The 15,050-nt window shown below is 43.1% G+C and overlaps 1 protein-coding gene across 1 annotated transcript in view; it reads right to left on the reverse strand.

Moving 5' to 3' along the window:
• POU2F3 (POU class 2 homeobox 3) overlaps positions 1-15,050 on the reverse strand; it is a gene marked incomplete at both ends in the record, with an annotated part of 78,877 nt that overhangs the window by 17,957 nt on the left and 45,870 nt on the right. The window contains one exon of the mRNA XM_081240400.1: positions 629-733. Within this exon, the coding sequence (XP_081096526.1) occupies positions 629-733 (105 nt within the window). The remainder of the gene's footprint in view (positions 1-628; positions 734-15,050) is intronic.

A 15,050-nucleotide genomic window follows, 5' to 3' on the forward strand; every position in this document is an offset into this window, starting at 1 on the left:
ACAAAGAAAAGACTTGGTAAACCCTTGCTGAATAAAGAAGTGAAGGAATAAATGCACGTTCTAGTCTTAAATATTTCCAGGGAAGGGTCAGCTCTTTCCTCCCCTGGGAATCCAGATCAAGAAAGGGGCTTGCCACGTGGACACCTGCCGTCTCAGACATTTGTCGTTACTATTCCAGATGCCTCTTTATTCCTTCTAGTATGACAAAACCTTGGGGGAGGAGAATGGGCTTACTGGGGACAGAGATGCTCTGTAACCACAGCAGTAGCTGTCATCATGGGGCTCCCCTGAATATGGCTGGCAGACCCCAGCCCCATTGTTAGGGGCTAGCTAACCCCATTGTAGGGGTTAGCTCGATTGTTTTGGCAAGATTGACTCCTTTTTCCTCCCGAGAGGTGGAGACCTCCTTCTTCCCATAACTAGCCAGGCTTCATCTTTCAGAGGATTGTTCTGTAACCCAGCCCCCCTCCCAATGCAGGCCTCCAAGTTTCCCTGCAGGGGATTTTTTTAGCCCAATCTGCATTCACTGAGAGCCAGATCTAGAGGTGAAGCATTTTGCAGGAGGCTTGACTTAAACTCACTGGCCCTCTGAGAATATCAGGGCTTCCCGACTCGGGCTGCCATTTACCCCAGACATTTGGTTTCCAGGCATCATGGCAGGTCCTTGACTCGGGTGGCATGGCCGATGAGAGAGGGTCTGCTGCAGAGAGTCACTGAGGTCCTCGGTTTTAATCTGTAAGTGGAGGCAGGGGGAGAGCATCAGTTCTGGGCCTCCCCAGGCAGACAGAAGTGGAAACTTAGAGAAGACCGAGGCAGGAGATAGTGACAAGCCTGGAGAGTCAAAGAACTAGCTCAGCGTCTACTGGGCTGCAGCTTGATGTTCCTGCCTGTGTGAGCCCTTCGGGCCGGGGCAGCTGGTAAGGGACAGAGGTGAGAGTCTCTCTGGAGTAACCATCCTCGAGATTGGGGAATCCACCTGGACTGATCGTTCCCGAGCACCATTCTGGGGCATGTGCTGGTACATGGTGCAATATATGCTCTTCCTCACTGAAACTCCAAAAAAGGAGGAATTTTTGTAGTGACTTTAAACATTTCTTTTAGATTCCGAGGTGATGTTCTTTTTTCTTGGGGGGTGGTATGTTAGAATTTCTTTTAGGAAATGATGGTGATCCTAAATGGTATTTTTTAAACTCCCCACTTTCACAAATTAAAAAAAAAATTGGCAATCCTTTACCAATCTCCTTTATATTATGGTTTTTTATTTTCCTGGTCCACGAAATCCCAAAGTCTGGGAACCAGTTTCCCCTCCATTCCCCCTTGTTTTCCACACTTGTCTGCCCTCTGCATGCTGAGCTGCCTTTGCAGCTGGCCTCTTCAGCCATGTGGCTTAGGTGACAGTCCTTGCCTGTCTCCCTACAGGCGGGGACATGTCTCCTTCACAATCACTGCTGTAGTTGCAGCCTGAGGGGACTGTGGTGGTTTGCAAACTCTCTCCAGCCTCCACCACCCTTCGGTAGCAGCACCACCCACCCACCTGTGGGCTTTCCAGGTCTCCAAGGGCAGGGCAGGAAGCACTACTTGTGCCCACCCCTCCTCCCACCCTGAGAACAACTACAGTAAGTCCCCTACATACGAACCTTCAAGTTGCAAACTTTCAGAGATGCGAACATGCACCTGGTTCCAGCAAGGAACCAGAACTTGTGCCATCACCATCAGGTGTGAGTGAAATTGCAGCTTGCCCTCCATCTCCCACTGCTGACAATCCTTCAGCTCTACCATCTCCCACTTCCTCTCCCTCCTCCAGTCAGTAACTCTTCTTGCCTGTTCACTTGATGCCAGCCCCTGTATGCCAGCGGTTGTACTGTACTACTGCACTTTTCAAGGTACTATACTGTAAGATTAAAAATGTTTTCTTTGGGCTTCCCTGGTGGCGCAGTGGTTGAGAGTCCGCCTGCAGATGCAGGGGACACGGGTTCGTGCCCTGGTTCGGGAAGATCCCACATGCTGCAGAGCGGCTGGGCCCGTGAGCCATAGCCGCTGAGACTGCGCGTCCGGAGCCTGTGCTCCGCAATGGGAGAGGCCACAACAGTGAGAGGCCCGCGTACCGCAAAAACAAAAAAACAAAAAAACTTTATTTTTTGTTTGTTATGTATTATTTGTGTGAAAAGTATTATAAACCTATTACAGTACAGTACTATATAGCCGATTGTGTTAGTTGGGCACCTAGGCTCTCTTTGTTGGACTTGCGAACAAATTGGACTTACGAATACGCTCTCAGAATGGAACTCATTCGTATGTAGGGGACTTACTGTACCCTGTTGCAGCGTTTCAGGAAGTCCATTGTGGGGATGGGGGCGTTGGGTAGGGAGTATGCAAGTGACCTTGGATTCATATAATATGGCAGGGAGCTTGGGATGGATCTAGACCATACCTTATAAAAGACGTTGGGGGACCCTCTGATGGAACCTCTTGGCCATAGCGACCCTGGCTTAAACCATTTTCATGGTCTATACAGGGAATATCACTGACATCCTGGAGTCTTTTCTGTATTAGTTTAACCCAAGGTAAAGGTTCAGACTAACAGCCCTACTTGTGTTTAATCGCTGTGGAAGAATGGTGCTTTGGATTACTCAACCAAGAGTTCCCTTTGGTTGGAGAGTTAGGAAGATCTTGTTGAGTGACAGAGACTGAGGAGGGAGCTCATGTCCTAAATATGGTGCCTTGTACATAGTGGGAACCGAATGCGTGCTAACTGAATAAAAGACATAATCGGAATCCACCTCTCCATCCTTCAGTGGGATACAGCGAGGAAGACATCAAACAGGGAGCTAGAACTTGTTTCCAGTCCTAACTCTGACTCTAACAGATGATATAACCTTGAGCAATCATTTCATCTCTATGAGACTTGGTTTCCCCATCTCTTGTGTGATTCTACATCATTTTTCTTTCAGTCCTAAAATGGAATTATAAAACTCCAGTTCCGTGGTGTATTTGGCAGAATCTGGCTAGTCAATGTTGCTGTAGTGTTCTTAGATAAAGCAGATCTAAACAGCACTAGGAAGTCCTAGTTGCACCCAAATTGGTAAGAGGATGCTCCTTTTAGGGACAGTCTTTACAAATCACTCCTCTCTTCTCTCACCTAAGGAGGCTATTCTGGAGTCTTGGAAGCAAAGAAGAGGAAGGGAGAGTGTCAGGAAGTAGCACAATGGGGGCAGAGAGTTAGACATCAGGAAAACTCCAAAGGCATTGCCCCCCAGGAGTGATCTCTAGGACAGCTGCCATCCCTACGCCCAGTGCCCTTCAGCTCTCCCCACCCACACTTGGCATCTCCATCTAAGAAGCTTGCCGTCCTAGTACTTCCCCCAGGAATTAGAGTTTTCACATCCTAGATTCCGGGGAAACATTTGTTAGCAGGTTTTAAAAAGCTCAAAATAGATGATAAACTACTTATTTCAAACCACCACCAATCTCAAGCTTTGCTCAGAGGGGAGATTTTACTTAAGCGAAGCCTCCCTTCCCCACAACTCCCTTCTGCAGCCCCCTCCTTCTCCTGGACGTCCCTCATCCCAAGTGGGGATAGGTGAGGCAGGATGGAGGGGGATGGAGGGAGAACATGGAAAATTGGAGCTCAAAGCACACTGGTAGAACCACCGCAGGCAGCTTGGCACGGCTCCAGCTCAGAGGCAAGTGGCAGGGTTCCTTTATAGACTCATTATGCGCGACGGGGAGGTAAGGGGGTGCAGCTATGACACAGCTTGAAAACATGTGCTTTGCCTCCAACCTGGGTGCTATCTGTTAGAATCAGTGCCAGGCCTTCCTGCAACACTTAATTTCAGAAACCAGCGCCATCATAAAAGAAAACTCACTCTTTCATCTGCTTCCTGGATCAGTTGCCCTCCAAACTCTTTTAGGGGCACTGCCGACCTCCCACTTCTGAAAATGAAGTGTCTGATAGCAAAAAAAAAAATCCCTCTGGGTGTAAGCCTGGGGCGTTTTGACAACTCTGTGTGTTCCTCTTCTCAGTTCTTGCTTTATCGACCTCTTACTCTTTCATTTTTCATAATTCATTACCCCTTGTGTGTGAGCTGCTGACGGTAAACCCCAAAGGAGACAATCCTAAACAAACCAATTTGAAAGACAGTAAAGCAGGCTGCTTTTCCTGTGACAAATTCTAAAATCTCCACTTTGGTCGGTGGGTCTCAGAAAGAGCAGAGTTGTACTTGGAGGAGAAGATACAGCAGCAGCTCTGCCTGCCCTCCCGACCCCGGCACACTTCTCCGACGATTCTCTGAGAGTTCAGGGGCTAGCTAAGACAATAAGAAATCAAGAAATCAAGTCCCTTCCAAATCCAAAAATCCCTTCCACAGCTGTCGAATGGAAAAGATTGGAGCCTTTCCAGGCAACTGGGTGTTGGCTGTGGATCGGGAAAATGAGATAGACTTCTGTTGGATCCCATTGACTTCTAATGTGAGAACCGGAGGCAAATTGGATGAAGACCCAATTTCCCCTGTACTTGTGAAAACCCAACCAAACCCACAGCCTGTCTGGAACCGTGAAGATCGTCTCCAGGGTCCCTTTGGAGCTTCTTCTCACGCAAGTGAAATATTTCTCCAGGCCCTGTTTGGGATGGACTAATCCCTGGGGACGTGGGTCACCACAGAGGCCTCTACCTGGTCACAGCCATCGGTCATCCCGTCCATATGTTAGACATGGCTTGTTAGTTCAGGATCTTTTCCACCCACTGAGCTGTGCAAAGGTGTTACACTGAGTCTTGGGCAGTGACCAGGGAGGTAGAAAGGTATCATGGGTGATTATCTTTTCTAATCCCAGCGAACTCCCTGACATCACCTGCTTTAGAAAGAAATAGCCTCATTCTGGGAAGAGAGAGCCCCTTCTGAGGAACTGGAAACCCTTCATACATTCCTTACTTGGCTTCACCGCCCAGCCAGGAAGTGTGGGGATGAGTGTTTATCTTCCCATCTCACAGAGACCAGGAGTGCTTCAGAGATGTGTGTAAAGTTACACGACAAGACACTGGCTAAACGCTACAAGAGAATGGTCCTCTGACCCTCCCCAGGTACTCTATCTACAAAACAATACTACAAACATCCCAGGGATGGGAGAGAGAACAGACCATAGGTGATGTTCTGGCCCAGACCTACACTTGGACCTCCTTATTAACCACCTGTTTGGGGTCACGCAATGGGGCTGGAGTACTTAGCCTTAGCCCCCTCCCCAGCACATTTCACATGGCACTCTCTTGGGGGGAAAACAACTCAACATTTAGGAATCTATCACTGGCGATGAAAATGATCAAAGCTGTAGTGCCAGTTGCATAACTCGTTTGTGGAAAGTGTTTCATAAACATTTCACAAGAAGGAGAATTTCAAAGCGTGAACATCTCCCAACCTGCCTTCAATTACAGGCAAGATTTTTTCTTCTTTCTTTCCCCCTTCTATACGTCTCCCTAGCAGTGAGGAAGAGTTTCTGTTTCGTAACTGATCTATAAAAGGGTTGACAAACGTTTTGCTCGCGAAACGATCCTAAAAATATATTCCAAGCGGTAGAGTAGGGCAGGCAGGTAACTTATCTCAGATGAACAAGGCTGAGAGTCCCCTAAGAGATGCTGGCTGTATTTTTGCTTGGGGGACTCTCCTTTCTCCATGGCTCTTGGCTGCCCCCTATGAGTCCAAGGCTCCTGCCTCTTTGGATGCTCCCCTGAATTACCTGGGGAGGTGGCCTCATCCAGTCCCTGGTCTCTAGTCAGACCTACGACAGACCAGCCTAGGCACACCTTTGCCCATGCACATTGGGATCTTCTCCTGGAAAGCATCGAACTTCTAGACAAAAGAGTGATGGAAGTGAGGAGACATGGGGCCCTTTAATAAACATACGGTTTCTTAGGAGGCTGGAGCCACTTAGAGTTGTTCCCTCCTGAAAAGAAGCTTTCCAAAGAGGCATCCTTGTTTTTCCTGCTTGTACCTCCTCTGGAAAGGCAAAAAGCTTATCAGTCATGTTATTTAATGCTTTGGCTTCAGTTCTTAGGGCACAGCACTGCTAGTGCTGACACATATCTGAAAACCCCCCCATCATTTTAAGCCCATAAAAGTTTTCTTCTCCCTCTGGCATATAGATCCGTGCATTCAAGTTTTAAAACTCTAGGAAGGGGCTGTGCTCTCTTTGAGGACACATCCTCCCAGATATTTTTGGTGCCCAGGACTTGAACAGCTTTAACCATTGTACCACTTCCCAGCCCTCGGGAGATGCCAGCAACGTCTGCTTCCAGTGAGGAGCTGGATTGATGCATCTCTCTTTTTTGACCCTGATCTTTTCTCTCCTTTTTGACCCTGATCTTTTCTCTCTTTTTTGACCCTGATCTTTTCTCTCCTTTTTGACCCTGATCTTTTCTCTCTTTTTTGACCCTGATCTTTTCTCTCTTTTTTGACCCTGATCTTTTCTCTCTTTTTTGACCCTGATCTTTTCTTTTTTGACCCTGATCGTTTCTCTCTTTTTTGACCCTGATCGTTTCTCTCCTTTTTGACCCTGATCGTTTCTCTCTTTTTTGACCCTGATCTTTTCTCTCTTTTTTGACCCTGATCTTTTCTCTCTTTTTTGACCCTGATCTTTTGTTTTCAGCCACACCGCGCAGCTTGCAGGATCTTACTTCCCTGACCAGGGATTGAACCCCGGGCCCCAGCTGTGAAAGCACCGAGTCCTAACCACTGGACAGCCAGGGAATTGCCAACCCTGATCTGTCTTGAATAAGAGTCTTCTGGTTTTCCTGGTTGCCTACCTGTTGGACAAGGACACAGAGCTACCTTCTCTGGTTCTTTGGCTGGGAAGGAGCGCCACACAGAACTGTTGATTCGCCCACATAGATGGCTGTTCTGCTCCCCAAGAAGTGGAATGGCAGGAGGTGGGGTGGGGTGGGGTAAGAAATGCTGAGCACGGTCTCAGAATCAGACTCTGAGAACTGTTTGCCAGTGGCTCTTCTTGGGAATCATCTTGTGTGTGAATGCTGGCTGTCATCACACTGTGTTCTTTTGCATACATTGGGTTGTCTATCATGGAAAGACTCTGTAATCCTTTTTAGAGCAGGGGATGGGAAAAAAAAAAAAAAAAAAGACATCCAGGAAATAAGTACAAGGCTCAGAGTCAACCAGGAGACCTGACTTCGGGCTCTATCCCTGCCTCTAAAAACCTGCATGATCTAATATTTATTTACTTCACTCATCCATCTAGGCCTAGATTATGTCTCCACAAAAGGAGGAAAATAGATGAGATGGAATCTACTTAAGAAATTTGGAATGTATAGGAGAGAGAGTGGGCATTGACTTGTGAGCCTACAAGTATGTTTATTGTGTCACTAGACCCATTTTGCAGATGAAAAGACTGAGGCTTGGAAAAGTTAGGAAACTGGCTGAAAATTACACTGCTGGTAAATAATAGATCTGGGATTTCAATCCACGTCTATTTGATTCCATAGTTCTTCTACGTAAACCTGACTACCATGTGTGATAGAATCATAGACTCTTCAAGGTAGCTTAGTGCGGATTGTGTCGGGTGCATGGAAGACATTCAACAAGTGTTGATTCCCTTCCTTCCCCATCAGAACTGGAAGGAAATGTAGATATCACCTCGTTTAAATGGCTCATTTTACAGCTGTGACTCCTGATGTCCAGAGAGGAGAAATCACCTGCTCAGGGCAACACAGCTAGAGCTGCAGCCAAGCCAGGCCTGGAGACTAAGGCAGGGCCCCTAAGGACCGGTCTCCTAACTCTCCACCTAGTATTTGGTCCATTCCACTGCACTGCAGCATGGCTCTATCTTCTATTTCTATCACTCTGATGTTGTTGCCTATTCTCGCTCCTCAAGTAGCTCAGTAGTAACCCTAATCCCATTGCTCTAATAAGATTTAATCTCAGTCCCGATTCAGAGTTCTCCATTACTACACAGGGTAAGGTTTGGACACAGATAAAGCACACATCTACTTGATGTGTAACCTAATACACTTGGTTTGAGAACCAGCATTCTGTATTCCCTTGACTCTCACATGGACGAATTAACTCCAGGGGGTTGATATTTGCTTTTTTCCTCCCTCATCATGAGGAAGAGAGGTAGAGAGGGGAAAGACAAGGCTCAGCCATGCCATGAAATCCTCACGCCAGTGTACATTTTACTCTGGGGCCCAAAGGAGACTAATGAAAGGAAGGACAGATGCCTTGCTCGTCCCGGACACCCAGGCACACATGCACACGCATGCATGCATACACACCAACTTGTGACTATGAAGCGCTACACAGATTAGCTCCAAGAGCATCAGTTTGAGATAGGGAAAAAGGAATATTTTTAAAGCATTTTAGAAATTAAAAAGCACTTTCAAAAGTATCATCATTTATTCTTCATGATGATTCAATGAGGGAAAAAATCTTATCCAACCATTTTTACAGATGTAGGAACCAAGAGTAGGAGGAATTAATATGTCCATCACACAGCCGGAAAAGCAGAGCCTGACTTTCTATTTGGGTCTTTGGCCTCCAGGCCCTCTTTTGCCTATACCACTCTATAAGGTGGCCCCATTGGGTTGCCACCCAGAATTTCCCACGTAAAAATGAGCTTGTTGACCTCTGCCTCCCCATGTGCCGTGCTGTTTTCACATGTGGCACACAGTTGGTGTAAACATTTCCATCCACAAGTGTCGCCTGGGACTTTTACATGGATGTGAGGCTGACATAGTTATTGAAAGCAAACTTTCAACAAGTCTGAATGAGATTCTCTTTGGCATCCCCTGGGGAACTGCCTGTGACCTGGAAGCCTGTCTCTGAAAGCCTGAGTGCTGGCTATAAATGCATGTAAAAGGCTTTTCCCTGGTAACATTCATATTTGAGAACAGTCTTCTAAGTAAGGCTGAGGCCCTTATCTCTTGTATTCTTCTGGTACCCCAAATAAAACGAGGCACCTCTGTGGCCCTCTGACACCAGGTCTGCTCCAACAGCAGTTGGAGTAGACAGTCCTCCATGTGGCATGCTTTTAACAGAGGTTTTCCTGCCCCATAAAGGTCCCCTTCCCAGTTTGGCTCAATAAATATTTGGTATACACCCATTGTATACCAAGAGGAACTGGGACACAAAGGTGAATAGGACCTTCCAGATTAATTAGGAGACGGCAAGTAAAAAAGCAATTACCTAGAGTGCAGTACTTACAGCAATGTGAAGGCAGTGCAGTGGTCACATGGAAAGGGTGTGATTTGCTTTGTCAGGGCAGAGGATAGCTAGTGAAAGGGGAATGAGGTAGGAAGTCTCCATGGAAGAGAAGTGGAGCCTCTGAGGAGCCCTGAAGGACAAAGATGGTTTCACCAGGAGAAGATAAAGCAGGGCATGCCAGGAAATGGGAGCAGTTTGTACACAGTCACAGATGGTGAAACAGGGCTTCATGTTCAGGAGCGACAAGCTATTCAGCGTTGCAGCAGCCTGGGGTGGGAGAGGCCTGGGCAAACAGCCAGGGCCTGACGATAGAGGTCCTGTGGGTCACGCAAAGGAGTTGAGGCCGGACTCGGGGGCAAAGTGTAACTCAAGTAAAGGGCAGGGACACGCGAGATTTTTGTTTAGTTCGATTATGTTAACAGCTGTGTGGACTATGGATTTGAAGAGAGGACAACTGTAAGCGGGGCAACTAGTTTAAAAAGCTGTTTATTGCAATAGTCTGGGCAAAGAACTGATGAGGACATGCCTAAGGCCAAAACAGTAAGAACAGAGAAGAGGAGACAGAATGGCAAGTTTTTAGGATAGAAAATGTATTTTCACCCCTAAAGGTTTATCCTTTATAACAAAGGACTATTTCAGGAATTCTCTGTTGAATGCCTGCAGGACTAAAAGAACTAACACAGAAAAAATTCTGAAAGAACATAATCAATCCAACTGCTAATAATAGGTGGAGTGGAGGGTATTTGGGGTTTCAGAAGGTATTCACTTTCTAAGTCAAATATTTTTGCAGTGTTCAAATTTTTAAAGGTAATTATTCATTTTAAATTAGAAAAAATTAAGATTAATCTTAGTTTAAAATTAATATTAAAAATAGTAAGCACTCAAAATTTCATTAGTCTGTATGGAAGTTTTTAGTTTATGAGGTATTCAAGTTAGTTACAGTTCCCTCCTTTATCTGGTGAAAGGGAAGTCTTAAGAGGTTTAGGGGCACATTTTCTAAATAAACACACATATATGCAGATATGTGTATTCTGTGTGTGCGTGTGTTGATGAACATAGATGCAAAAATCCTCAACAAAATATTAGCAAACCGAATCCAACAATACATTAAAAATATCACCTACCATGATCAAGTGGGATTTATTCCAGGGCTGCAAGAATGGTTCAGTATTCACCAATCAATACGTGTGATATACCACATTAACAAATTAAAGAATAAAAAATTATATGATCATCTCAATAGATGCAGAAAAAGTTTTTGACAAAAGTCAACAACATCCTTTTACAAAGACTCTCCACAAAGTGAATATAGAGGGAACACACCTCAACATAATAAACGCCATATATAACAAGTCTACAGCTAACATCATACTCAATGGTGAAAAACTGAAGGCATTTCCTCTAAGATTAGGAACAAGACAAGGATGCCCACTTTTATGCAACATAGCATGGGAAGTCCTAGCCACAGCTACCAGACAAGAAAGAAAAAAGAGCTATCCAAATCAGAAAAGAAGGAAAACTGTCATCACTGTTTGCAGACGACATTATACTATACATAGAAAATCCTAAACACACTACCAAGAAACTACTAGAGCTCATCCATGAATTCAATAAAGTTGCAGGATACAAAATTAATATACAGAAATCTGTTGCATTTCTATACACTAACAATGAACTATCAGAAAGAGAAATTAAAACAATCCCATTTAAAATCACATCAAAAAGAATAAAACACCTCGGAATAAATCTAACTAAGGAGGTAAAAGACATGTACTCAGAACTGATGAAAGAAACTGAAGATGACACAAACAGATGGAAAGACACACCAGGTTCATGGATTAGAAGAATTAATATTGTTAAAATGACCAAGGCAATCTCTAGATTCAATGCAATCACTATCAAAATACCAATGGCATTATTCACAGGACTAGAAGAAATAAAATTATTTGTTGTATGGAAATTTGTACAGAAACACAAAAGACCTGAATAGCCAAAACAATCTTGAGAGAAAGAACAGAGCTGAAGGTATCATGCTCCCTGACTTCAGACTATACTACAAAGATACAGTCATCAAAACAGTATGGTAATGGTACAAAAACAGACACATAGATCAATGGAATTGATTATAGAACCCAGAAATAAATGCACACACCTATGGTCAATTAATTTACAAAAAAGAGGCAAGAATATACAATGGGGAAAAGGCAGTCTCTTCAATAAGTGGTACTGGAAAAGCTGGGCAGCTACATGTAAAAGAATGAAATTAGAACATTTTTTTCACACCATATACAAAAATAAATTCAAAATGGATTAAAGACCTAAATGTAAGCTCAGAAACCATAAAACTCCTAGAAGAAAACATAGGAAGAACACTCTTTAACATAAATTGTAGCAATATTTTTTGGATGGATCTGTCTCATAAGGCAAAATAAAATTTTTAAAAATTAAATTAAATAAACAAGACCTAATTAAACTTAAAAAGCTTTTGTGCAGCAAACTAAACCATCGACAAAACAAAAAGACAGCCTACTGAGAATATTTTCTCCTATGGGAGAAGATATTTGCAAATAATATGACGGATAAGGGGTCAATATCCAAAATATATAAACAGCTCATACAATTCGATATAAAAAAAAATCAAGCAACTCAATTAAAACCTGGGAAGAAGAACTGAATAGACATTTTCCAAAGAAGACATACAGATGGCCAACAGGCACACGAAAAGGATGCTTGACATTGCTAATCATTAGAGAAATGCAACTCAAAACCACGATGAGATATCACCTCATGCCTGTCAGAATGGCTATCATCAAAAAGACTATAAATAACAAATTTTGGTGAGGATGTAGAGAAAAGGGAACCCTTGTATGCTGTTGGTGGGAATGTAAATTGGTGCAGCCACTGTGGAAAACAGTATGGAGATTCCTCAAAAAACTAAAAATAGAACTACCATATGATCCAGCAATTCCACCACTAGGTATATATCCAAAGAAAATGAAAACACTACTTCAAAAATTCTCCAATGTTCATTCAAATTCCCCAATGTTCATAGCAGCATTATTTACAATTGCCATGATATGGAAGCAACCTAAATGTCCATCAACAGATGAGCGGATAAAGAAGAAGTGGTATATGTATACAATGGAATATTAGTCATAAAAAAGAATGAAATTTTGCCATTTGCAACAACATGGATGGACCTGGAGGGTATTATGCTTAGTGAAATAAGTCAGACAGAGGAAGATGAATACTGCATGTTATCTTTTATATTTAGAATCTAAAAAATAAAACAAATGAATGAATACAACAAAACAGAAACAGACTCACAGACAAAGAGAACAAACTAGTGGTGACCAGTGGGGAGAGGAAAGGTGGGAGGGACAAGATAGGGGTAGAGGATTAAGAGGTACAAACTACTATGTATAAAATAATCAAGCTACAAGGATATATTGTACAGCACAGGGAAATAGCCAATATTTTATAATAATAAATGAAGTATAATGTATCAAATTTTTGAATCACTATGTTGTATGCTGAAACTAATATAATATTATAAATCAACTGTGCCTCAATAAAAAAACATTCAACACATCTTTCAAATTCCTAGGATTTCCTGAGGAATCCTCCCCAAATGAGTGGATTTTCAATCGCTGAAATCGATCCCTTGTAGCTCCAAGTTTTTATTTCAGTTTTGGATAGATACTTATTGGTTTTGTTTTTGATATTTATTAATGTATTATATACATCTCTTCTTTCCCTTGAATAGCAGCTGAAAGATAATTTAGTCAATGACTCAGTCTTAATTGTGAACTCTTTTTAAAAGCAATCATGCCCTCGGGGACACTGAAGTGCTTGGCCTCTCTGTTGGCAGTAGCACTAAATGGCCCTGAATTGCCTTTTTTTTTTTTTGCAGCTCTGCTTTTTCCAGGTTTTCTGCCTCCTTTCTCACAACCAGGTTTTTATCCTACTGTTGGTATCCTTGCTTCTAGCAGTCCCTCTATTTGCTTAAGGGCTAGAAAAAACAGACAGTTAAGTTTGTTGTAACTGTTTCTAAAATAAAAGTTTGAGGCTCTGAGAAAGGGTTTGGCTCCAGGTCTCATTTGCTTCCTTCTTATTCTCAGCTGGATTCTAAATTGGTGAGGTTGCTGGCTCTCTGGATAAGTGAGGCACTGAAGTGGCTCTGTGTAGCTGTTTGACATGGGGCTCGCCCTTTGGTTCAATTTTTACTGACTACATATCTATCCTGTTACCCTTATTAGCCTGCGACAGGGCTCCAGGCACAATGGTTGGCTGAACCCACACAATTGACAGCGTGAGCTAAATTCTCTAAGGCTGAGGAGCAGTTACCAAATTTATTGCCAAAAGGCGGAGTGAACTTGAGCCAAGGGACTCGCTGACAGTATATCTGTTTCCCTACTTATAAAAGGAAAATAATTTCTGAGTCTTACCCAGGTCTCAAGAGTTAGGGCTAAATGTCTATAAAACCTATTCTAGGAAGAGCTTTCCCTGCTTTTGTCACCAAAACGATATGAAGTTAATGATTCTGCACATTTATTACCTGGGACACCTATCTTGCTTGTCTGCCACTTAGTAAGTGCTTAATTAAATAGATGCAGAATTGATGTATAAATACTTTCAATAATCCTTGAATTTAGGAAACTGGGTCTCAGAGAAGTCAAAGGATTTCCCAAAAGCCATACAGCTAGAAAGTGGCAGAGCTGGAATTTGAACCTACGTCTGACCAGATCCAGAATCGACCCTCTTTCTACTGTATCACACTGACTTAAAAAGGCATGCCAAACTAGGCTAGTTTCCTTTTATATAGGGTTCTTAGAAATGAGGATCAGGTGAATGCCGCAATTATTGTAGGTATACATATATACATGTCCCTGGAGGTCAAGATGGGGTCATAAGGGCTGAGATACTGTTAGTTAATGAATCAATGTCATCCAGGAGGGATGTCTCCAACGGCAAGTCATGGGACTCTGCTCATTGTTCAGTCTTGTTAAGAATGTATCGGTACCTTAGAGTATGATGATGTATGTGCCCTGCATACATCTCTGTATGAGGAGCAGGGCTAGCTGGTACCTTGCACAAAGACATCAAGGTTAAAAAAAAATCTTGAAATTGTGCAAGGAAGGGAAGAAAGTAATAAGATAAAACATAAGAGGAAATGTACAAATCTTTTACTAAGAACATGAAAATTAACTGTACAAGTTGAGGCAACAGTGTAGATTTTTTAAAAAAAGACTTGAGAGGTGTTCACTGATACAATTATCTTTTTAAAAATCTGTAGGGTAGGCTGTACCATCCTAGTACAGTAGAGTATGGAGGGAGGTTCCCCTACTTAACCATGCAAGTTCAGGTGGACAGGCCTGCCACTGTCTTCTCTGGGCTTGGAAAGAAATCAGGGCACAATAAAGACATGGTACCTGCTCCACCAAGTTTTGCTGAATGAATAAATGGATGAATGAATGAACCAAGGGCCCCACTGTGCTCTGGCCTAGCCAGATGTCATCTGGGTATTGAATGTTGTACGTTTGTGGATACTACACTTAAAGAGGGTGATTGGCAGGCCGAAACCTATACATATAAAGGCATCAAGGCACAAACAAGTTCAAAGAGTTTGTATAGCATTGTACAAAAATATTTGAAGCAACCTAATGCCCATTGATAGGGCAATGGAACAGTAAAATTACATTGAAACAGTAGAACAGTATGTGGTCATTAACAATAATCATAATCAATCCTATATGTACTGCCATGAAACAATCTATAAATCTTTTTAAATTTCAAAGGAAAGTCTCAAAAGAATACACACTGTATAATTTATACCTACCTACATAT

The sequence above is a fragment of the Mesoplodon bidens genome, assembly GCF_964165515.1.
Source record: "Mesoplodon bidens genome assembly, chromosome: 7".
NCBI lineage: Eukaryota > Metazoa > Chordata > Mammalia > Artiodactyla > Ziphiidae > Mesoplodon > Mesoplodon bidens.